This window comes from Podarcis raffonei, chromosome 15 (genome assembly GCF_027172205.1).
Source record: "Podarcis raffonei isolate rPodRaf1 chromosome 15, rPodRaf1.pri, whole genome shotgun sequence".
NCBI classification, from domain to species: Eukaryota; Metazoa; Chordata; class Lepidosauria; order Squamata; family Lacertidae; genus Podarcis; species Podarcis raffonei.
The window spans coordinates 2,464,157-2,483,061 of NC_070616.1; the positions used below are offsets into that span (position 1 = coordinate 2,464,157).

Sequence of the window (18,905 nt, forward strand, 5' to 3'; positions counted from 1 at the left end):
AAATCAATTCATACTAAAATCAATTCAGCATCAAATTAATACCCCTTTCCTCCTCTGTGAATTTGTCTCATCCTCTTTAAAAGCCATCCAGGTTGGCCACCATTGCTGCCTCCTGTGGGAGGGAGTTCCATAGGTTAACCACATGAAGAAGGAGGTTCTTCTGTCTGTCCTGAACCCTCCAACATTCAGCTTAACTGTACAGTTTCCAGGTGTTAGGAGTGATCCTCTTCGGTGCCACAGTGGCTGGATTTTGGACTGCCATGGTGCAGAATTTAATTTCCCCTGCCCAAAAACATTGTTATTATTATTATTAGTAGTAGTAGTAGTAGTAGTAGTATTCACCCTAAGTTCCCGGAGGAGGTTACAACATTAAAACACAATATAAAAACCCATTTAGTAGTGCAGTTTAATTTTTCACAAGATCACTGGTTTGTCAAGGTGGATTTGTGAATTTTTACAGGGAGCAAAATTGCCCAGGAAGGAGTATATTTGCTCAGAGGCGGTGGGAAAAGAAGGCGGTTCTTCTCTGCCCCCTGACCAGCTCCCCAGAGCAGCAGAAACAGCCTCCTATGCAAACTCTGTGGTCTGTGGCTTCCCCTTTTTCTTCCTTCTTGCAGATGAGAAGGCTTCTTTTTTCCCTTGCTGCTTCTGGGTCGCTATAGCTGTGTGCAATCCACTTCTTGCCCCTGATGCCCTTTCCGGGGGGCCGTTAGCTAGCAGGGATTTCCATCTGTATGGGTAGTTTCCCCCTCTCACCCATCCGCAGTCTTATAGTTCTTCTGTGTTTGTTAGGAAATGCATATGCAGGCTTATGCATCAGACAGGACTCTTCACCAGGGCCAAAGAAACGTCCTGTGTGGCTCAGAAGCCTGCATAGGCAGAGCTGGAAAGACATTTCTGTGACTCTCCTGAGCCAGTGGGATGCTGTGGATGCTGGACCTTCTTGCAGCTTTAAAAACTATTTCAAGATCCCAAGACGTCCTGCGTCCCCTCCCCTTTCTTCCTTCTTTTTGCAGAAATATTTGTTTGTTGTTGTTTAGAGCAATAGTCTACCCTTCTCCTAAGGCCCCCAGGTGAGCCTAGGTCATTCTCCCCCACGAAAACAACCCTGCGAGGTAGAGAGTAGCCGGCCTGCAGTAACCCAACACACTTTGGGGCTGGGTGGAAATTCAAACCCAGGCCTCTCTCACCCTAGTCTGGCACTTTAACCACTGAGACACGCTGACTCACATTCCCCTAACACATGGATAGGCAAACTAAGGCCCGGGGGCTGGATCCGGCCCTATCACCTTCTAAATCCAGCCCATCGGTGGTCCAGGAATCAGTGTGTTTTTACACGAGTAGAATGTGTCCTTTTATTTAAAATACATCTCTGGGTTATTTGTGGGGCATAAGAATTCGTTCATATTTTTTTCCAAAATATAGTCCGGCCCCCACAAGGTCTGAGGGGCAGTGGACCGGCCCCCTGCTGGAAAAGTTTGCTGACCCCTGCCCTAACACTTCGCTACAGAAAGGACCTTTTCCCAACTCTCCATTAACCAATTATTACAATTCTTATACAGTGGTACCTCGGGTTAAGTACTTAATTCGTTTTGGAGGTCCGTACTTAACCTGAAACTGTTCTTAACCTGAAGCACCACTTTAGCTAATGGGGCCTCCTGCTGCCGCCGCCGGAGCACAGTTTCTGTTCTCATCCTGAAGCAAAGTTCTTAACCTGAAGCACTATTTCTGGGTTAGCGGAGTCTGTAACCTGAAGCGTATGTAACCTGAAGCATATGTAACCCGAGGTACCACTGTATTTATTTATTTATTCATACCCCCGTCTTTTACCCTGGGGGAACTCGAGTGTTGTTGTCCCCCGCTCTGCACACAAACCTCGGGCCATCTTCACAACAGCCTTGCGAGGCGGGCTGCTGTCGTCAGCCCCATCTTTTGGCTGAGAAAAAAAACGAGCCCCAGCCTAGGAAGCGTTGTGGCCAGGACACTTGCATTTCCTTCCTGAGAGGCCGTCCTGCGGTTGGGGACAGTAGTTTTTAGCTGCTTTTTTGCAGGTGATCTCTGCACCTGCTTCTTCCAAATGGGACTGCTGCAAGTTTGGGATCCGTCCACCCTTCCTTCCTCTTCCAACCACCCGGTGGCATTTGTGTCCTTGCTTTTTCCCTCCCTCCAGGTTTTTTGGTTTTTTTTTTTGAGGGGGTGCATTTAGCCTCCTCCCCCTCTTCCACCTCTCCGCCCTCCTGCACCACGGAAAAAAGCTGCTTCCTCAAAAGAGCTGGGAGTTTCTTCCCACGAACTTTCCCCATTTCTCTTGGCACCGGAGAGACAGAAACAACCTCCTCCTTTTTCTTAAAAATATATACATATATCTCGTTTTGCCCGGCGTGGGTTCTCGGAGAGAGGGTCCTTTTCCCCACCTACAGAGGGCAGGCCAGCGGGCGAGGCTGGCATTTCCTGTCTGCTGGACGAGCGCCAAGGCTGGGCAAGGACGGCAGAAAGAAAAGACCGAGAGACGGGAGCCATGCGTGCTGCCAGCCCAGGGAAGGGGTTAAGCTAAGCCTCCTGTTTCCTGGCTTCTCCTCTCCTCCTTCGCTTTTTTCCCACAGGAGTTGAGTTTCTTGGCCACGGACTTTGCCTCGGCTGGAAAAAAGGGTGCAGGTTGCGTTTGGGGTGTGTGCTGTGTGCCGTCCCGGGCTGTGGTGCCCGGGAATGGCTCTCTTCCTCGGAAGGAGGCCGTGCCAGGCGGCGATGCCAGGCCTGGCTGCCCCCTGGCTCCTCTGAAGGGGGCCGACTTCTCCCCACAGCCCGGGGAGCCATGCAAGAAGAAGAGGAAGCCATTGGCTATCTCGATAAGGTCCTCGAAGAAGAGGAAGAGGAGAGGCCGGCTACCCCCAGCTCGCCGGCCTCGGAGAAGGTGGGCACGCAGTCGGAGCGAGGCGGGCTCTTTGTGTCGACCTGGTCCTCCAGGACTGGCACGGGGGCTTCCAAAGGGGGCAGAAGGACCCAATAGCCTGGCCACTGAAGGCTTAAGTTGGGCATTGCACTGGGATTGAGCCCATACTGGTGCAGCGGCTAGAGTGCCAGGCTTGGGCCTGGGTTCAAATCCCGACTCGGTCACGAAACCCGTGGCCATTTGGGGCAACTTGCTGCTTCTGAGCCCGGCCTACCTCGCAGGTTCGGCGTGGGGTCTAAGCGAGGGGGGGGGGAAAACTGCGTACGCTGCTTGGAGCTCCTCAAGAGACGACAGTTTGCTGTTCATGCAATAAATAAAATGGGGAGGGGGGCTTTTACGGATGATTCAGCCCCTCACTCGATTCCCAAATAATAATAATAATAATAATACCTATATATGGCCAGAGGCACTCTTGTAGCTTGGAGCTCTGGGCTTTCCAGGGCTGTGGTTTACATCTAGATGTGTTCGGGTGAGTGAAAATGCTGCCATAGTCTCTCTTTCTCGCTCCTGCTTGATATAATTCCAGGGTTTTCCCAGGATTTGGGGGCCTCTTGGGAACAAGATGTTGGCGATTTGTGTGAGCTTAGCAACAAGGGCTTCCAGGTCTGTCTTTATCCCCGCTTGGTCCTCCCACCTCTGGAGGTAAAAGGGTTTGGGGTTTGCAGAAAGCTGGAGGTCAGCGGGGGCTGATAAGGCTGTTTGGGCTGGAGCAGATATATTTCTGTGCCTTGCTTTTTTCTCTTTCCCCTTCAACAGTTGCTGTCTAAAACTAACCCTCTCCATTTCTAAATCCCCCTGTGCTTTTGGAACAGAAGACCTCTGCTCAGATGCAAGGGCTTAATTTGAGCACGATGTTCAGCTTTCTCCAAGAAAACAAACGATTTTCAGCACCAAAGCCTCAGGCTTCTTTGGGTGGCTGGGGGAGTGTTGCGGCAACGATGGCTTGCCTCTGAGCATGGGCAGAGAGCGTTTCTTTTTGCTGCTGTTTCGTTGCTGAGTAATTGCAGGCCTCTCCTCCGGCTCTCCTTTTGGAGCTGGCAAGCTCAGCTTACAGGAAGTTTTGGTGCCAGGCACACAAATTAAGTCCTGGGAGTGGAGTGGAAGGTTTTTTTTTTATTTATTCTTTCCTGGGTTGGGAATGTGCCCTTTTTGTGTACAGCAGCTGAAAGCTCCCTTGACTTGTGTGTGTGCTTTCCTCTCCTCTGTGTGAGTCCAGCCCTGCCAGGCCCAGGCTGTCAGCCCATGGGGCGTTCAGGCTCTTTGTGTTGTGCTATTGGCTGGGGGGAAAGGGTTTGGATCCGTGGGGTGCCCGCGGCACCGAGTGAGTGGGAGGTTGGAAGGGGGCGGGAGAGAGAGGTAGTCGAGCCCCAGCAGGCCCCACGTTGGAGCCGCCTGAAGACGGCGAGATCTTAAGTGGTTTTCCCTCCGAATGTAGACAAGTGACAACAAAGCTCTCCAACTGCTGGAAAGCAACAAGAAAAAAAGGTGGTTTGTTTGTCAGGCTCTTTCGCATTTATATCCTTCCCTTCTTCCAAGGAGCACGGGGGAAACTAGTGGGGTTGATTCCTCTGCCTCCGTTTCTGTTACTTATCCCAACAACCTTGTGAGGTAGGCCCACGGGATGTCGCCCGCCTGAAACATTGAAGAGCCTCTGCCAGTCAGTGTAGAACAGCAGTTCTCCACCTGTGGGTCCCCAGATGTTGTTGGACTACAACTCCCATCATCCCTAGCTTGCAAGGCCAGAGCTCAGGGATGATGGGAGTTGTAGTCCAACAACATCTGGGGACCCACAGGTTGAGAACCGCTGGTGTAGACCATGGGTAGGCAAACTAAGGCCCAGAGGCCGGATCCGGCCCAATCGCCTTCTGAATCCGGCCCACGGATTGTCCGGGAATCAGCGTGTTTTTACATGAGTAGAATGTGTGCTTTGATTTAAAATGCATCTCTGGGTTATTTGTGAGGCATAGGAATTCGTTCATTCCCCGCCCCCCAATATAGTCCAGCCCCCCACAAGGTCTGAGGGACAGTGGACCGGCCCCCTGCTGAAAAAGTTTGCAGACCCCTGGTGTAGACAGCACTGTGGCAGACGGTCTCACGGTCCGATGTAGAGGCTTCCCCTGTTTAAATCAGCTGTTGATTCAGAACCATGAGGACTGGAGTCTTGTTTCATTTTTAGGGGCAGAGCTGCAGCTAGTGGCAAAACACCTGCTTTGCATGCACAAGACCCTGGGTTCAGTCCCCAGCTTCTCCAGGTAGGCCTGGGAATGCCCCCCCCCCGAATGCCCCCTGGAGAGCTGCTGCCGGTCCGTGTTGACAACCCTGAGCCTAGGTGGAGCACTGGCTTTGGACTCCCCATAAGGCCACTTCCGGCGCTCCTATGACTTGCCCTCATCTGTACCTGCTTTGTTTTCCCAAGCAACACCACCCAGCGATAACCGCTTGTTTGGTGGACGCATAAAAGCAACCTCTGTAGTAATACGTCAGCTGGAGGGTTTACAGTGCAAATGAACCGCAATTAATGCAAAGCGAACCAAAACGAGCGTCTCTGCAAGGAGGCATCCGAAATGAGCTGTTCTGCCACTGGCATTTTAACCTGAGAGTGTCAGAGAAGCCCGGCCACTGGATCAGGCCAGAAGGGGGTCCCATCCGGTCCAGCCTCCTGCATCTTCACTGATGCCACAAAGGGAAGCCCCACAGCGAGACCCGAATATGGGGCAGCAGCGACTCTCCTTCCCTGTGACTACCAGTGAGTGGTATTCAGAGGCACCCTGCTTTTTAAAAAGTATAATTTAAGACTGTGAGAATAGAGAATGTTTTGGCATAAATGTGCCATTAATGTTTACCTTTGTGAATTTTATCATATTATTTGGATCTTGCAAGCCACAATTCTAGGAATCCCTGGTTTAGAGGCTCCATATGCACTCAAGCAGTATATTGGTTAGTCTTGGGAGCCTTCGGGGGCAAAATCGGCGCAGGCTTGGGAGTTGCAGGCGTGCGGCACGCCAAATGTCACCCCCCTCACCGAAGACACCCGGGGCGGTTCGCCCCCACTGCATCCCCCTTCCTCCGCCCCTGTGTCCTGGAGAGGTAGAGCCAAGAGGGTCCCCATTTCAAATTTCACCTCTGCCACAGGTTCCCGTGAGTGGCCTTAAATCAGCTCCTTACGAAATTGTGGGGCTGTGTGTGTGTGACCGCACTGGCCTGCTCTTATGGGAGAATGATTGCGGAAAACATCTTTGAAATCCTTAGAAGGAAAACCCACTAGGTAATGGAATAATGCAGAGGTTTTCAACCTTTTTAAGTCCACAACCCCCTTGGCCAGCTATATTGTTCTGCAGCACCCCTGTGAGGCACAGGAGCCCAGTTACGTCACCCTTTGCCTGCAGAACCAACTGCCTCTCTGAACACCATCCCTGATAGAGTGATCTCTCAGCCTCTTCTCTCCCATCCTTGGGAGTCCTCCAGGCAGCCACAGCTGCTGCCCCTGGTCCGAGAGGTGCCCCTTCACACTGCCCCACAGGGGCCTGGGACTTGCCTGTCCATTCCCAGCAGTAAGGGCTGGTGGACTGGCTAGCTGGGCTCACTCACACTGTTACATAGGGCCTTCTCGGTGGTGGCGCCTGCCCTGTGGAACGCCCTCCCATCAGATGTCAAAGGGATAAACAGCTACCTGACATTCAGAAAACTTTTAATGTGTGACATTTTAATGTATTTTTAATCTTTGTTGGAAGCCACCCAGAGTGGCTGGGGAACAAATAAATTATTATTATTATTATTATTATTATTATTATTATTACAGTGGTGCCCCGCAAGACGAACGCCTCGCAAGACGAAAAACCCGCTAGACGAAAGGGTTTTCCGTTTTGGAGGCGCTTCGCAAAACGAATTTCCCTATGGGCTTCCTTCACAAGACGAAAGCCCATAGGGAAATCTCCGGGACAGCGGGGAAGCGCAGCGCGTCTTCCCCACTGTCCTCGGACCTCCTCCGAAGGCTGGCGGTGGGGCGGAGAGACCTCCTCCCGCTGCCAGCCTTCGGAAGGCTGCTCCGAAGGCTGGCGGTGAGGCGGAGAGACCTTCTCCCCGCGCCAGCCTTCGGATGGCTGTCCTGAAGACTTGCGGTGGGAGGAGGGTTTTCCTTCCCACCACCAACATTCAGAATGCTGTTCTGAATGTTGGCGGTGGGGAGGAAAAACCCTCCTCCCACCGCAAGCCCCAGGAACAGAGGAGAAGCGCTGGGCGCCTTCCCCTCTGTTCCCGGACCTGTCCTGAAGGCTTGCGGTGGGGAGAAAAGCCCTTCTCCGCACCGCCAGCCTGGCAAGCGGTCTCCATAGGAACGCATTAATTGATTTTCAATGCATTCCTATGGGAAACCGTGCTTCGCAAGACGAAAAGCTCGCAAGAAGAAAAAACTTGCGGAACAAATTAATTTCGTCTTGCGAGGCACCACTGTACTTGCTTACTCTGAGGCTGCCTCAGCTCCTAGCAACCGGCACCCCCTGGCCAGCCCCAGAGGCACCATTCGCTGTGCAAGCCTTTGGGAGGCAGAAACCTGAGAGGGCATTTGAGGAGGGAGGGAAGGGAAAGAGGGTCAGAGGCTAGTGTTGCCTGCATCACCCTTGACCATCATTCAAGGCACCCCAGGGTGCCACGGCACACTGGTTGAAAACCACTGAGTACCAGATTTGCACCTCTGATTGCCACCAACCTTTCACAGGTTAGGGCAGGGGTCAGCAAACTTTTCCAGCAGGGGGCCGGTCCACTGTCCCTCAGACCATGTGGGGGGCCGGATGATATTTTGAAAAGAAAAAAAATGAACGAATTCCAATGCCCCACAAATAACCCAGAGATGCGTTTTAAATAAAAGGGCACATTCTACTCATGTAAAAACACGCTGATTCCGGGACCGTTCGTAGGCCGGATTTAGAAGGCGATTGGGCCAGATCCGGCCCCCAGGCCTTAGTTTGTCTACCCATGGGTTAGGCGATGTTAATTGTCTGATCTTGTTGATTCTACTTAGGTGTTTTTTAAAAACCTGGTCCAGTTGTCTTCCATTATCGTTATTTAATTTGTTTCAGGATTAATTGTTTGGCTGGTGCTGCTTTTTAAATTATGGTATAAACTGCTTCAAGCTCTGTGTATTTACTGTTGAAGACCTCTGTGTGTGTGTGTGTTGGATTTTAAAAATCCAATAAATAAATAAATAGCATTTCCCAGATCGTGTCATGGACCACAAGGTAAATGTGCAATTCAGTCATTCAGGGGGGATTCAGGTTTACGTTGTCTCAAGGAAACCTCTCTGAGAGAGGCAAATTGCATTTCCTTTTAAAAATAGTATCTTGTCGTTCATCCATGGTGGGTACTGAAAGCAGCCTGTGTAAATTGGGGATCTTGGCGATCTCCCCTCTGGGCAGCGACAAGATTTCAGTGAGGTGGTTTCCATCATTAGCCTTCAGACCAGAGATGGGGGACATAGGGTTGCCATACGTCCAGGAAATCCTAGACATGTCCTCCATTGGTGGGCCAACATGCACATCTGGGGGGATTTTTACATTTTAAAGGAAATGTTGGGGGGGAGTTGGGTATTTCTGGGGGAGACATGGGCAGCTCGGGGTCAGACTTGGGCTACTCAGCACACTTGGCTCGGGCTGGCAGTGGCTTGTCTTGTCTTCTTTTTTTGCTCTACAAGATACGGCAACATCTGTGGTCCCCCAGACATTGCCGGACTACAACTCCCATCATCCCCTGGTCTTTGGCTATGGTGGTCGCTGGGAGTTAGTGTATATCAATGTCTGGAGGACCACAACCCCCCCCCCATCCTCGATTTAGACCCATGAAATGCAAATCTTAGCCCCCAGGTAAATGCAGCATTCCCCACCTTAGCCAGGGTGCTGGGAACTTAGGAAACCACCTTGCACTTGGTTCAGAACATTGGTCTGCCTAGCTCAATACTGGCCACACTAACTGGCAGCAGCTCTCTAAGGTTTCAGATGGGTGGGTGGGCGTCTTTCCTTCTACCTGGAGTTGCCAGTGGGGATTGAACTTGGAACATTCTACATGCAAGGCAGGTGCTCTGTCACTGAGCCACTGGACTTCGTGTGTCATTGCTTTGGTCCTTGGTGTTGTGTGTTCAAATCCTGCCTTGGTCACACAACTGGGCAAGCAGGGCCAGGTTGCTGCCTTTAAGACCAGCCTACCTCGCAGGGGGGTTGTGGAGATGCAAGGGAATACAATTTTTGTAGAAAAACAATTACACTCTCCAACTTGGAAGTGTGAGAAAAATCAGTCTCTGCATGCTCAGAAACACTCACAATCATCACCATCATCTTTGGAGCTGAGTCTTGGTTCCGCTCACCTTTTAACATGTGGCATCTTATTTCTTCTAGGGTGGACAAGATGCTGGGAAGGGGGTGGACATGCGGAGGCTGGTCCTAAAGGATTTCCTGGCCAGTGAGGAGATGTACATCAACCAGCTCGAAGCACTATTGCTGGTGAGTACGCCTCAGCCACTCTGGGTTTCCCCAGCCACTCTGGGCGGCTTCCAACAAAATACAGTAATCCCTCAAACATTAAAAGCTTCCCTAAACAGGGCTGCCTTCAGATGTCTTCTAAAAGTCTGCTAGTTGTTGTTCTCTTTGACATCTGGTGGGAGGGAGTTCCACAGGGCGGGTGCCACTACCGAGAAGGCCCTCTGCCTGGTTCCCCTTAACTTGGCTTCTCGCAGTGAGGGAACCGCCAGAAGGCCCTCGGTGCTGGACTGCTGCTGGAGAGGAGGCCAATAGCTGGGAGGAACAACCCAACTCACTCCTGGCTAGTTGGGTGAAGTGGGGTTGGGAATCAGAGAGGAGACGAGGACAGATCCTTGCCGGCCAGTGGAAAACACTAAAAGAGGCTGGCTGCCAGTGGCCTACGTAAAGAGGAATGTTTTCCCCCTGGTGCCTAAAGACATGTAATGATGGCGCCAGGTGAGCCTCTCTGGGGAGAGCATTGTGCAGTTGGGGAGCCACCACAGAAAAGGCCCCGTTCTTGTGTTGCCACCTTCCGTACCTCTCAAGGAGGGACGTAGAGAAGGGCTTCAGCTGACAAGCACAGAGTCCAGGCCGGTTCTTATGGGGATAGGTGGACCTCAAGATACGGCTGTGTTATAGTTAAACAACAAACAAGCACGTCCTGAGCACCGCCACAGCCCTCTCCCCTCCCTGTAGCCCTTTCAGGCAGGGTGATCATCGCTCAAGGGGATGGATGGAGGTTGTAGGCCAGCAATAATTGGAGACCCAAAGTTTCCCTTCCTTGCTTGAGAAGGAAAGAGCCCGCTCCAAGCCGGTGGAGATGGCCGCGTCATGCAGCTGCGAGTTCCGCATGTTTCTGGCTGAAGCAGACGTCCCGAGACAGCGGCCACGTCTTCCGCAGCCTCCTTTTGGTGGCCTCATCTCGAAAGTGTCCCTCGGAGGCCTATTTATAGCTTCCAGCTTCCTCCTGAGAGCCTGGCGTCCGAGTCACGGCAGCCCTGCCTTGCGCAACACCCGCGTGGGCCCGCGGGGAGCTTCCCCTTCCATATTCTGGTGCAATGGGGAAGCTCGCGAAGTACTACTCTTGACATTTCAAAGGGCCGCTGTGCTCTGTGGGGAGCTGGTTTGTTTTTTAAAACGCCTGCGGAGGTGTTCAGGAAAGTCCTATAATATATTTTTATTTATTTTTACTTTTTTCAGTTAATCGCATTCGTACCCCACCTTTTCCTCCAGAGAGCTCAAGGCAGCGTACAGATGTTATGTGTTTTTTTATCATCTGTGGGACCACTCATGGTTAACTCATGGTTTGTTAAACAAACCATGGTGTAAGCAAGCCACAGTTTACTGCTATGTGTGGTGTTCGGAAGAATTACTGCTTCTGAACATGGAGGCAGAGTGTAGGTTCGAAGCACCATGGCTTGTTTTCTTTGCAAGGCTGGTTCACAAGAATGTGGGGAGTCCCAGTGTTTAACTTTCTTTCTCTGACGCTTCCTCTTCCTCTGTGTCCGGCTCACTCCAGCCCATGAAGCCCCTGAAAGCAACAGCCACCACCTCCCAGCCTGTCCTCACGATCCAGCAGATCGAGACCATCTTCTACAAGATCCAGGACATCTACGAGATCCACAAGGAGTTCTACGACAGCCTTTGGCCCCAGGTCCAGAACTGGGACAGCAGTGTCGTGCTTGGCCACCTTTTCCAGAAGCTGGTGAGTTACCCTTAGGCTTTCTCTGGTATTTGGCTTCCTGTGTGTCCGCCGCCAGTCTTTTAGTTCTGTTGTGGAGGTGCCCTCAGTAGTTTTGGTGCGGATATAAAACACGTAAACTGTGGCTAGCCCCAAACACATGAATCATGGCTAGCACCAGATACGTAAACCGTGGCCGGCACCAAACTCACAAACCCTGGCTAGATCAATAATAATAATAGAAGGTGTGACTGGAAAGTGCAGTGAATGGTCACAGAAATTGGACAGCGAGAAATATTCGAACATACATACCTTCCAGGCCTTCAAAGTAGGCCCCCTCTGATACAATGCACCGTTGACAACATTCGTAGTACTGTTGGAAACTTCTGGAGAAGTCCTATTTTCGTACTGCTTTCAGTTCCCTCGTCACAGCAGCTTGGAGGTGTGAAATGTTGGAAAATCTGTGCTCTTTCAGTGCAGATTTCAGTTTTGGAAGAAGAAAGAAATCTGCTGGTGGGGGGGCAGATCTGGAGAATATGGAGGGTGGGACAACTCAGTAACCCCAGTAATGATTTCACGCGGAATATGCAATTCTTCTGCCATCAGACGGACAAACACAGATCCTGCATCAATAACTCACAAACTCTGTTGACATTTGCCACTGTTCTGCCCGTTGATGGTCTGCCAGACTGAGGGTCATCTTCGATGGTTTGCCGCCCTTCACAGAAACGCTTAAACCACTTATACACTGTCTTTCAAGTTACAGTTTCATCTCTGTACACAATTGTGAGCATTTTGCGGGTTTCCGATGCCGATTCTATGTTCGAATATTTCTCGCTGTCCAATTTCTGTGACCATTCACCAAAGTTTCCGGTCACACCTAATAATAATAATAATAATAATAATAATAATAATAATAGTAGTAGTAGTAGTAGTAGTAGTAGTAATTTAAATGCCACCCAATAAAAAATAGTAAAAACACAATACAGCATCAAACACTAAAATAATAAAGCATGGCTAGCACCAAATGCTTAAGCCACAAAAACCACACTTTGCAAATCCAGTTCAAACCCTGGTTTCGCATCCAGTACATAATAGCCTCAGCTGCGGAGACCTGAAGTTTGGAGAAGCCTGGTTTGTTTATTACAGTCAAGAACAATTCATCACGGTTCAGAAAAGCGGGGGCAATACGTGGTTAAGCTTTAGCTTTGCGTATGGCTTGTGTTTTACATTTTGGCCTATTTCCAAAAGGAATGGCTATGGTGTTTGAGGCTTCCTTGTTTGGAAAGAAGGTGACTAAGATCCGAGGTAGGGCACAACTGAAGTTTACAGAGTCGAAGGGAGAGGCCCAGCAGGGTCACCCAATAAAACGCTGATGAGCAGGAGGTTTGGGACAGTCAGAAAGGACTTCTTCACCCAATGCAGAAGTTACTATAGCTGTGATGGAGCAATGTGCCTCTTGGGTGCCTTGCACCAAAGGAGTGGGAGAGGGCTGCTGCTTCTGCACCCTGCTTCTGGGTTTCTCCTTGGGCCATCACGGGGGGAATAGGATGATGGGCTAGATGGAACAGAAGTAGCCAACATGATGCTCCCCAGATGTGGTTTGGACAGTCACTTCTCTTCAAACCCAGCTAGCATAGCTGTTGGCCAGCAATGATGAGATGGAAGCTTTTGGCCTCAACCAGGATGGATCTCCTGAGGTTCTCTTTCGCCCACGGATCAGCCAGAGCGGGGTTGCTTGTGGAAATTTGGTCCATGGACCCCTTGCTTCCATGGAGCCTGCCAGCGAGAGGTTTAACCCAAGGCTGTCTTTGTGAAGCCAAAAGCAGCGCTCCTTGCAGACAGGAGCTCTATTAACTGCTTGAAATGAGGTCAGACAGTTTTCCAGGGTGGAAACCTTGCCCTGAGCGCTGCCTGTTCTCTCTAAAGAGTTTTAAATACATTATCATAGTTGTGGAGAAACTGTGTGGGTGTTGTGGGGGGGGGCAAACAAGTTCGCCCAGTTCTTGAGTTGAGAACAAGCACATGGAGCTTCATGTATTGGGGGAAGGCACCATCGTGGGAGGAGATTGTTGCAGATATGGGATATATACAAAATATTTTTAAAAATCAGCTGCCTCCTAGGCATCCCCAGTGGTACATTTGGGGGGTCCTGTCTGAATTCAGAAACGAGGATGCTGTTAATCTGAGATGGGGAGGAGCATCTTCCTCTGTTTTTAATTCCTAGAATTAGATGGAGCAGTATGCAAAGGCCCAATGCGTGGGTTTTTGTCTTGTTTTGTTCCAAAGTGGAGAAAACGTCACACACAAAAAAGGTGTTCGTTTGCTTCTGATTGTGTTTAAAAGTGGGTTGTAGCCAATTCTATTCCTACTCAGAGAAGGCCAATTTGCAGTTAATGGACATGATTAGAATCATGGAATTGTAGAGTTGGAAGGGAACCTTAAAGGACTCACCTGTACAGCTGTCCCATACGGGAATCGAACCTGCAACCTTGGCGTTATCAGCACCACGCTGTATCCAAGTGAGCTATCCAGGCATCTGAAAGATTCCACTTCTGCATTGGCAGTGGAAATCAGGCTTTGGTCTACCAGAAGCCTCAGGTGCCTTAAAGCACTAACTTCGGGCCTTCAAAGCACCCAATATCCCAATGTCATTGTGGCATCAGGTCATTGACATGTTTCAGATTTGGCCTGCAAGGCTAGGTCCTCATAAGGATATGGCCTGTGGAACCAAATGGTCTGTCCTTCCCACTGCCCCCGTTGCTGTATAATATAATGACTATTTTAAAAACAACCAAACCTATACTAAATGGAAATCTTCCCTGCCAAAGCAGCACTTAGAAAATTAAGGTTGTGCTGCTGCAGATGGATTTGTCCTTGCCTAAAGGTGGATGCAAATGTTTCTTTGTTACTTAACAAAAATTGGATTTCTTTTCCCGTCCTGGGTTTTAGGAAAATTGCTGCGCAAGCTGTAATTATACTATTTTTATTTTTATTTGGGGAGGGTGCATTCAAAGATCTCACCTGTTTGTGGAGTGATCCTCAGCTATTTCGGGAAAGGGAGGTATAAAAATATGAGGCCTTGATTACCTCGAGTCCTGTGATGAACCCCTTTAATTTCCCATGTGGGAAAAATGGGGCCTGCGGGGATATGGATCAGAAAGTGTGGGTGCCACGGTTTAAGAAGGCTGTGACCTATGGCCTCAGGGAATGAACTTAATGGTTTTCTAATGTTTCCTTCCCTATGCAACAAATCACTGCTTGCCCCCCACAAATAGGCTAGCCAGCTGGGGGTGTACAAGGCCTTCGTGGACAACTACAAAATTGCGCTGGAGACGGCAGAAAAATGCAGCCAGAGCAACAACCAATTTCAGAAAATCTCAGAGGTGAGGATTCAAAATATTGTCGTTTATTTGCTTGTCTTTTCTTCACATGGGTCAAAAGTGGCATAGATGGAGTTAATCCTGTGAGTGGGTCGGTATGTGTGTTTTACTGTATCCCCACAACAACCCTGTGAGGTTGGTCAGGATGGACACACACACACACACACACACACCCTAGTTTGCCTAATTAGATTTTTTTATAGAGTAATATAGCCTCCCCTTCCTCCTCCAAAAAGAGACAAGTCTTTGCCCTGAGGAGTCTACAAAGTAGGGCAGCTTACAAATCCCTTTGCTATACAAAGGATTTGCTGATCTCTACCTTATTACTGTGCAGTAAACAGAATTGTGTATTTTGAAAAATGCAATGCAAGCCTGCCTGCCTACTGTTTGATCCCATTTCTACTTTCTCTTGCTGGGGGTTGGCGGGAAAGGGGAAAGGGGGGCTCCAAAATTTCATCCCTGCCCCAGACATCTTTCTCCACTTTATACCATGTCTTTGCTGCCATCATTTATTCTAATCCCAAGATCCCCCCAGGCATTGTGAAGAATTTGGATTTCCTTCGCAAGCAGAGACAAGGGTCTCTGTTGATGTTTAGGGGGGCAAAATTGTGACATGATTGACAAACGGGACTTCCTTGAGCAGTCACAGTCTTACCACCACACCACCCTCACTTCCAAGAGTTTGCTTGTGAAACTGGTATGTCTCAGTCGGTGGAGCGGCTGAGGGGTTGTGGGTTTGAGCCCCATGTGGGGCAGAAGATTCCTGCTTCGCAGGGGGTTGAACTAGATGATCCTCGTGGATCCAATTCTACAATTCTTTGATTTCTGTGATTTGTGGCTGGCAGCGGCTGGACTGAAAAGGGGACTATTTCTTCTGATCTGATGCTCGTGATGTTGGGCAGTGTGAGTGAGGAGGGCAGCCAAGAAATGTATTTTTCTAGGAACCTTTTTGTCCATATCTGGTCAGTTTAAAAGCTACTCAAATGGTTCCTTTTTGTGTAGAAATTGCTGTGTGGAGTACATCTAAAACAGGTGTCTTTTGAGTTTAAATGAGGCAGGGGGGTCTCTGGATGTCAATAGAGTCAGTTCTTTGTTCTTTCTCTGCACTCTATTAATGACCCCACCATCACCACTGAAATTACTTTCTCTTGGGCTCAACAATCTTCAGAAATTGTGCCCCTCTTTTAAATCAACCCTTTCTCTCCAAATCCTTTAAAGGGCTTATAGCCAATCTTGGTCTTATTCAGAGATATGAATGTATGTGACTTAATGTAACTCCGCTAATTCCAGTTCTTCTCTGCATAGGGTCTCTTCATAGAATTTAGTTGGCTATAACTCAGGGGAGGGATGCGGGTGGCGCTGTGGGTTAAACCACAGAGCCTAGGACTTGCCGATCAGAAGGTTGGTGGTTCTAATCCCCGCGACAGGGTGAGCTCCCATTGCTTGATCCCTGCTCCTGCCAACCTAGCAGTTCGAAAGCACGTCAAAGTGCAAGTAGATAAATAGGTACCGCTCCGGTGGGAAGGTAGACGGTGTTTCCGTGCGCTGCTCTGGTTCGCCAGAAGCGGCTTAGTCCTGCTGGCCACATGACCCGGAAGCTGTACGCCGGTTCCCTCGGCCAATAAAGTGAGATGAGCGCCGCAACCCCAGAGTCGGCCACGACTGGACCTAATGGTCAGGGGTCCCTTTACCTTTAACTCAGGGGAGTAGAACGGTGTGCCTGTGTATGACCTCAGCTTGCTGGCCAGGGTCCTCTCTGCATATCCTCAGAGGCACTCTCGTTCTCTGTTTTAAAAAAGCTTATAATTTGCAAAGGGTACAATCCTTGGGAATTTAGAAGAGGAAAAGAGACCAGATTTTAGAAATCTTGGGTGATGGGGACTGTCTCTGGTACAAAACCTGCTCACTGAAATTAATGGACATGGCTAACGTAGGCTCATTAATTCCAGTGGGTCTACCCTGCAACCCTGAGGATGTAACACTCACAGGGGACCAAGTTCCATTGAACTCCATGAGATTTACTCCTGGGTAAGATGTTTGCAGAATGCCCTCTTGCCCGTTCCCTAAAGGTGGCCTCTAACAGTTCTTTCCCCCTCTCGGCAGGAGCTGAAAGTCAAGGGCCCAAAGGATTCAAAAGAGAGCCACACCTCCGTTACCATGGAAGGTATCGATTTTATTGCATGCATATATTTTTGTAGGTGTGTGCGAGTGAGCGTTTAAATTATGTGGCATGCTCTTTTGTCTGACTCTCCAAAAAAAAAAAAAAAAAACCACCACCCCACCATCCCCTGAGCCCATCAAAGGATAGATAATATCCAATGCTGTGTGTGCATATTGGAGATACGGATCCCTTTGTGCTCTTATGGGGAGAGGCGGGAGGCAAGGGGGCTGAGAGGAGGGGTCTGCACCTTTTTACAATGCTGGCAGCGTCTTACAGCCCCTCACGCCCCCTTCCCTCCTCCTCCTCCTCCCTCCCCTACAACTACCGGCTGTCTTTGGAGCTCTTTTCACCGACAGCCAGCGGACCGCCACCGATGGAGCCGGGTGCTAGCCATGCCGCAAGGAGGGTGCCATGGAGATTCTGCTCATCATCCGCTTTTGCTGTAACTGCACCTACGGTGGGGGTCTCCTTTCCATCCATCTCCACCCCCTCCCCCATTTTTTTAAAAGAGCAGGTGGTGGCCAGGGCAGGGACGGTGTCACTCGCTCGGGTCTGGGGTCCTCTCTCGGGGTGGCTTGTAAGAATTCTCTCTCGCTGCTCTCTTTGTCTCCACAAATGCCCCTCCGGCAACCAAGCCTTTGTCCTCACCGGTCCGGGTGCCGGGGAAGTGTGGAGGGGTCTTAGTGCGACTCAGAAACCTCCCCCCCCCCCACTTTTCCAGATTTCTCTTTTTTTTGCTCCGCTTGGGAGTGCCAACTTGGTGATTTCTTTGTTCCTAAGCGATGCTAGGGCTGGGCTCTTCTCTGTCGCTAGGTGTTCCCCCCCATTTAGTAGGAACACCCAAGGAAATATTGGGTCCCTATGGCAGGTGGGTTTGGTGGGGGGCTCCCACTGCTACTCTGTCACTATTTGCCCCCAGTTTCTGCCTGGTCCCGTTAGGGCGCAACTTCAATTGACGTGGGTCTTTGTGACCTCTGAATGCAGAATTCTCCCTGGAACCTTTAACAAAAGGTGGCTGGGGGTGGAAACACACCTGTTCCATTTTTCTCCATCCCTTCCACCCACTGACTCCCCCAAACCACCTCACATTTGCTTCATCTTTGCCCCCATTCACTAGCTGCCCGAGGGAAGTGGGGTATTGACCTCCCGCAATTGCCCCCTAAATGTTTGCTCCCCCTCCCTTCCAGGCCTTGTAACCATGGTGACGAGCAGGGGGGCTGTGTTGGCGGCCACGATCTTTCATCATGGCCATCTTTATTGGGGTGCTTGGACCCCAATTTTGGGCATTTCCTAGGACTCTTTTCAACATGGGTTTTTACTTCTTGCTTTTCAGGGGTGTTATCCAAAGTGACTGATTTGGGGGTGTCAAATTGTCAGTTTCCTTTTAACCACCATGGGGGGGGGGGTAGAGGAACGGCGTTTTACCTGCCCCTTGTTACTAAAGGCGATTTAAATTCTGTCACTGCTCCTATACGCAAATGTGTCCCATTGAAATGGGGATTTGTTGCACCTGTTCCCTTTGGGGTGGGGCGCTTCCTCAAGAGGTGCCCCCGTTGGGTTGGCACTGGCACGGGTGGTTGGGTTGTGGGGTTTGGGCACTCTGCTTTGTGAGGGGGCGAGGATGAATTTCCCTATTTGTGTCTGTTTCAGAACGAGACCCTTTCTGTTCCCTTCAGCTTGGGGAAGTGGCTTTGAGCGGGGAAAGGGGGAAATCCACTATACGCGTCTGGGCTGGAACCAGAATTGGAGCCAAGCACACAAACATTTCAGGGAGGTGAATGCTCAGCCTCCGCCTGCCTTAATTCTTGACTCGGGCGGCAGGTTTTGCTGCACCGCTAGAGGGCAGCAAATTGTCAGTTTTATAGCTTAATGGCAGGACTGGGTTTGGGGTATGTGTGTGTGTGTTTTTTTTAATTGCTGTGAGTCCCGCATGTGCCATTTTGTCCCGGACACCAAAATTCTGTGGGCCATCCTCAAGGAGGCGTCCCAGAGAGACACGAGAGTTTGGGGGTTCAGAGAAAGCTCTCTTTAAGCTGTGTCCTTGGCACTTGTCTTTTTAAAAAAAGAAAGGATGATGTAATGTGGAATTCAAGGAGGTGAAATGAAACAATAGTTTTCCAAGCACTTAGCCACTGTGTGAGCGTGCAAAACCACTTGATCGGTGTCATTCTTCCAAAATGTTTTTTTTAAACCACGCTTCCGTAACCCAAGTAGAAGTCTGAGG

General features: G+C 50.1%; 1 protein-coding gene across 5 annotated transcripts in view; it reads left to right on the forward strand.

Moving 5' to 3' along the window:
- ABR (ABR activator of RhoGEF and GTPase) overlaps nt 1–18,905 on the forward strand; it is a 119,059-nt gene that overhangs the window by 50,576 nt on the left and 49,578 nt on the right. For 3 of the 5 annotated variants that reach the window (XM_053367620.1, XM_053367618.1, XM_053367619.1), the window contains exons 3-6: nt 9,334–9,438; nt 10,976–11,161; nt 14,416–14,523; nt 16,624–16,684. In XM_053367620.1, coding sequence (XP_053223595.1) covers nt 9,334–9,438; nt 10,976–11,161; nt 14,416–14,523; nt 16,624–16,684 — 460 coding nt within the window. Of the gene's footprint in view, nt 1–2,714; nt 2,912–9,333; nt 9,439–10,975; nt 11,162–14,415; nt 14,524–16,623; nt 16,685–17,000; nt 17,139–18,905 lie in introns of those variants that run through there. The other 2 variants (XM_053367621.1, XM_053367622.1) reach the window with 2 other exon arrangements.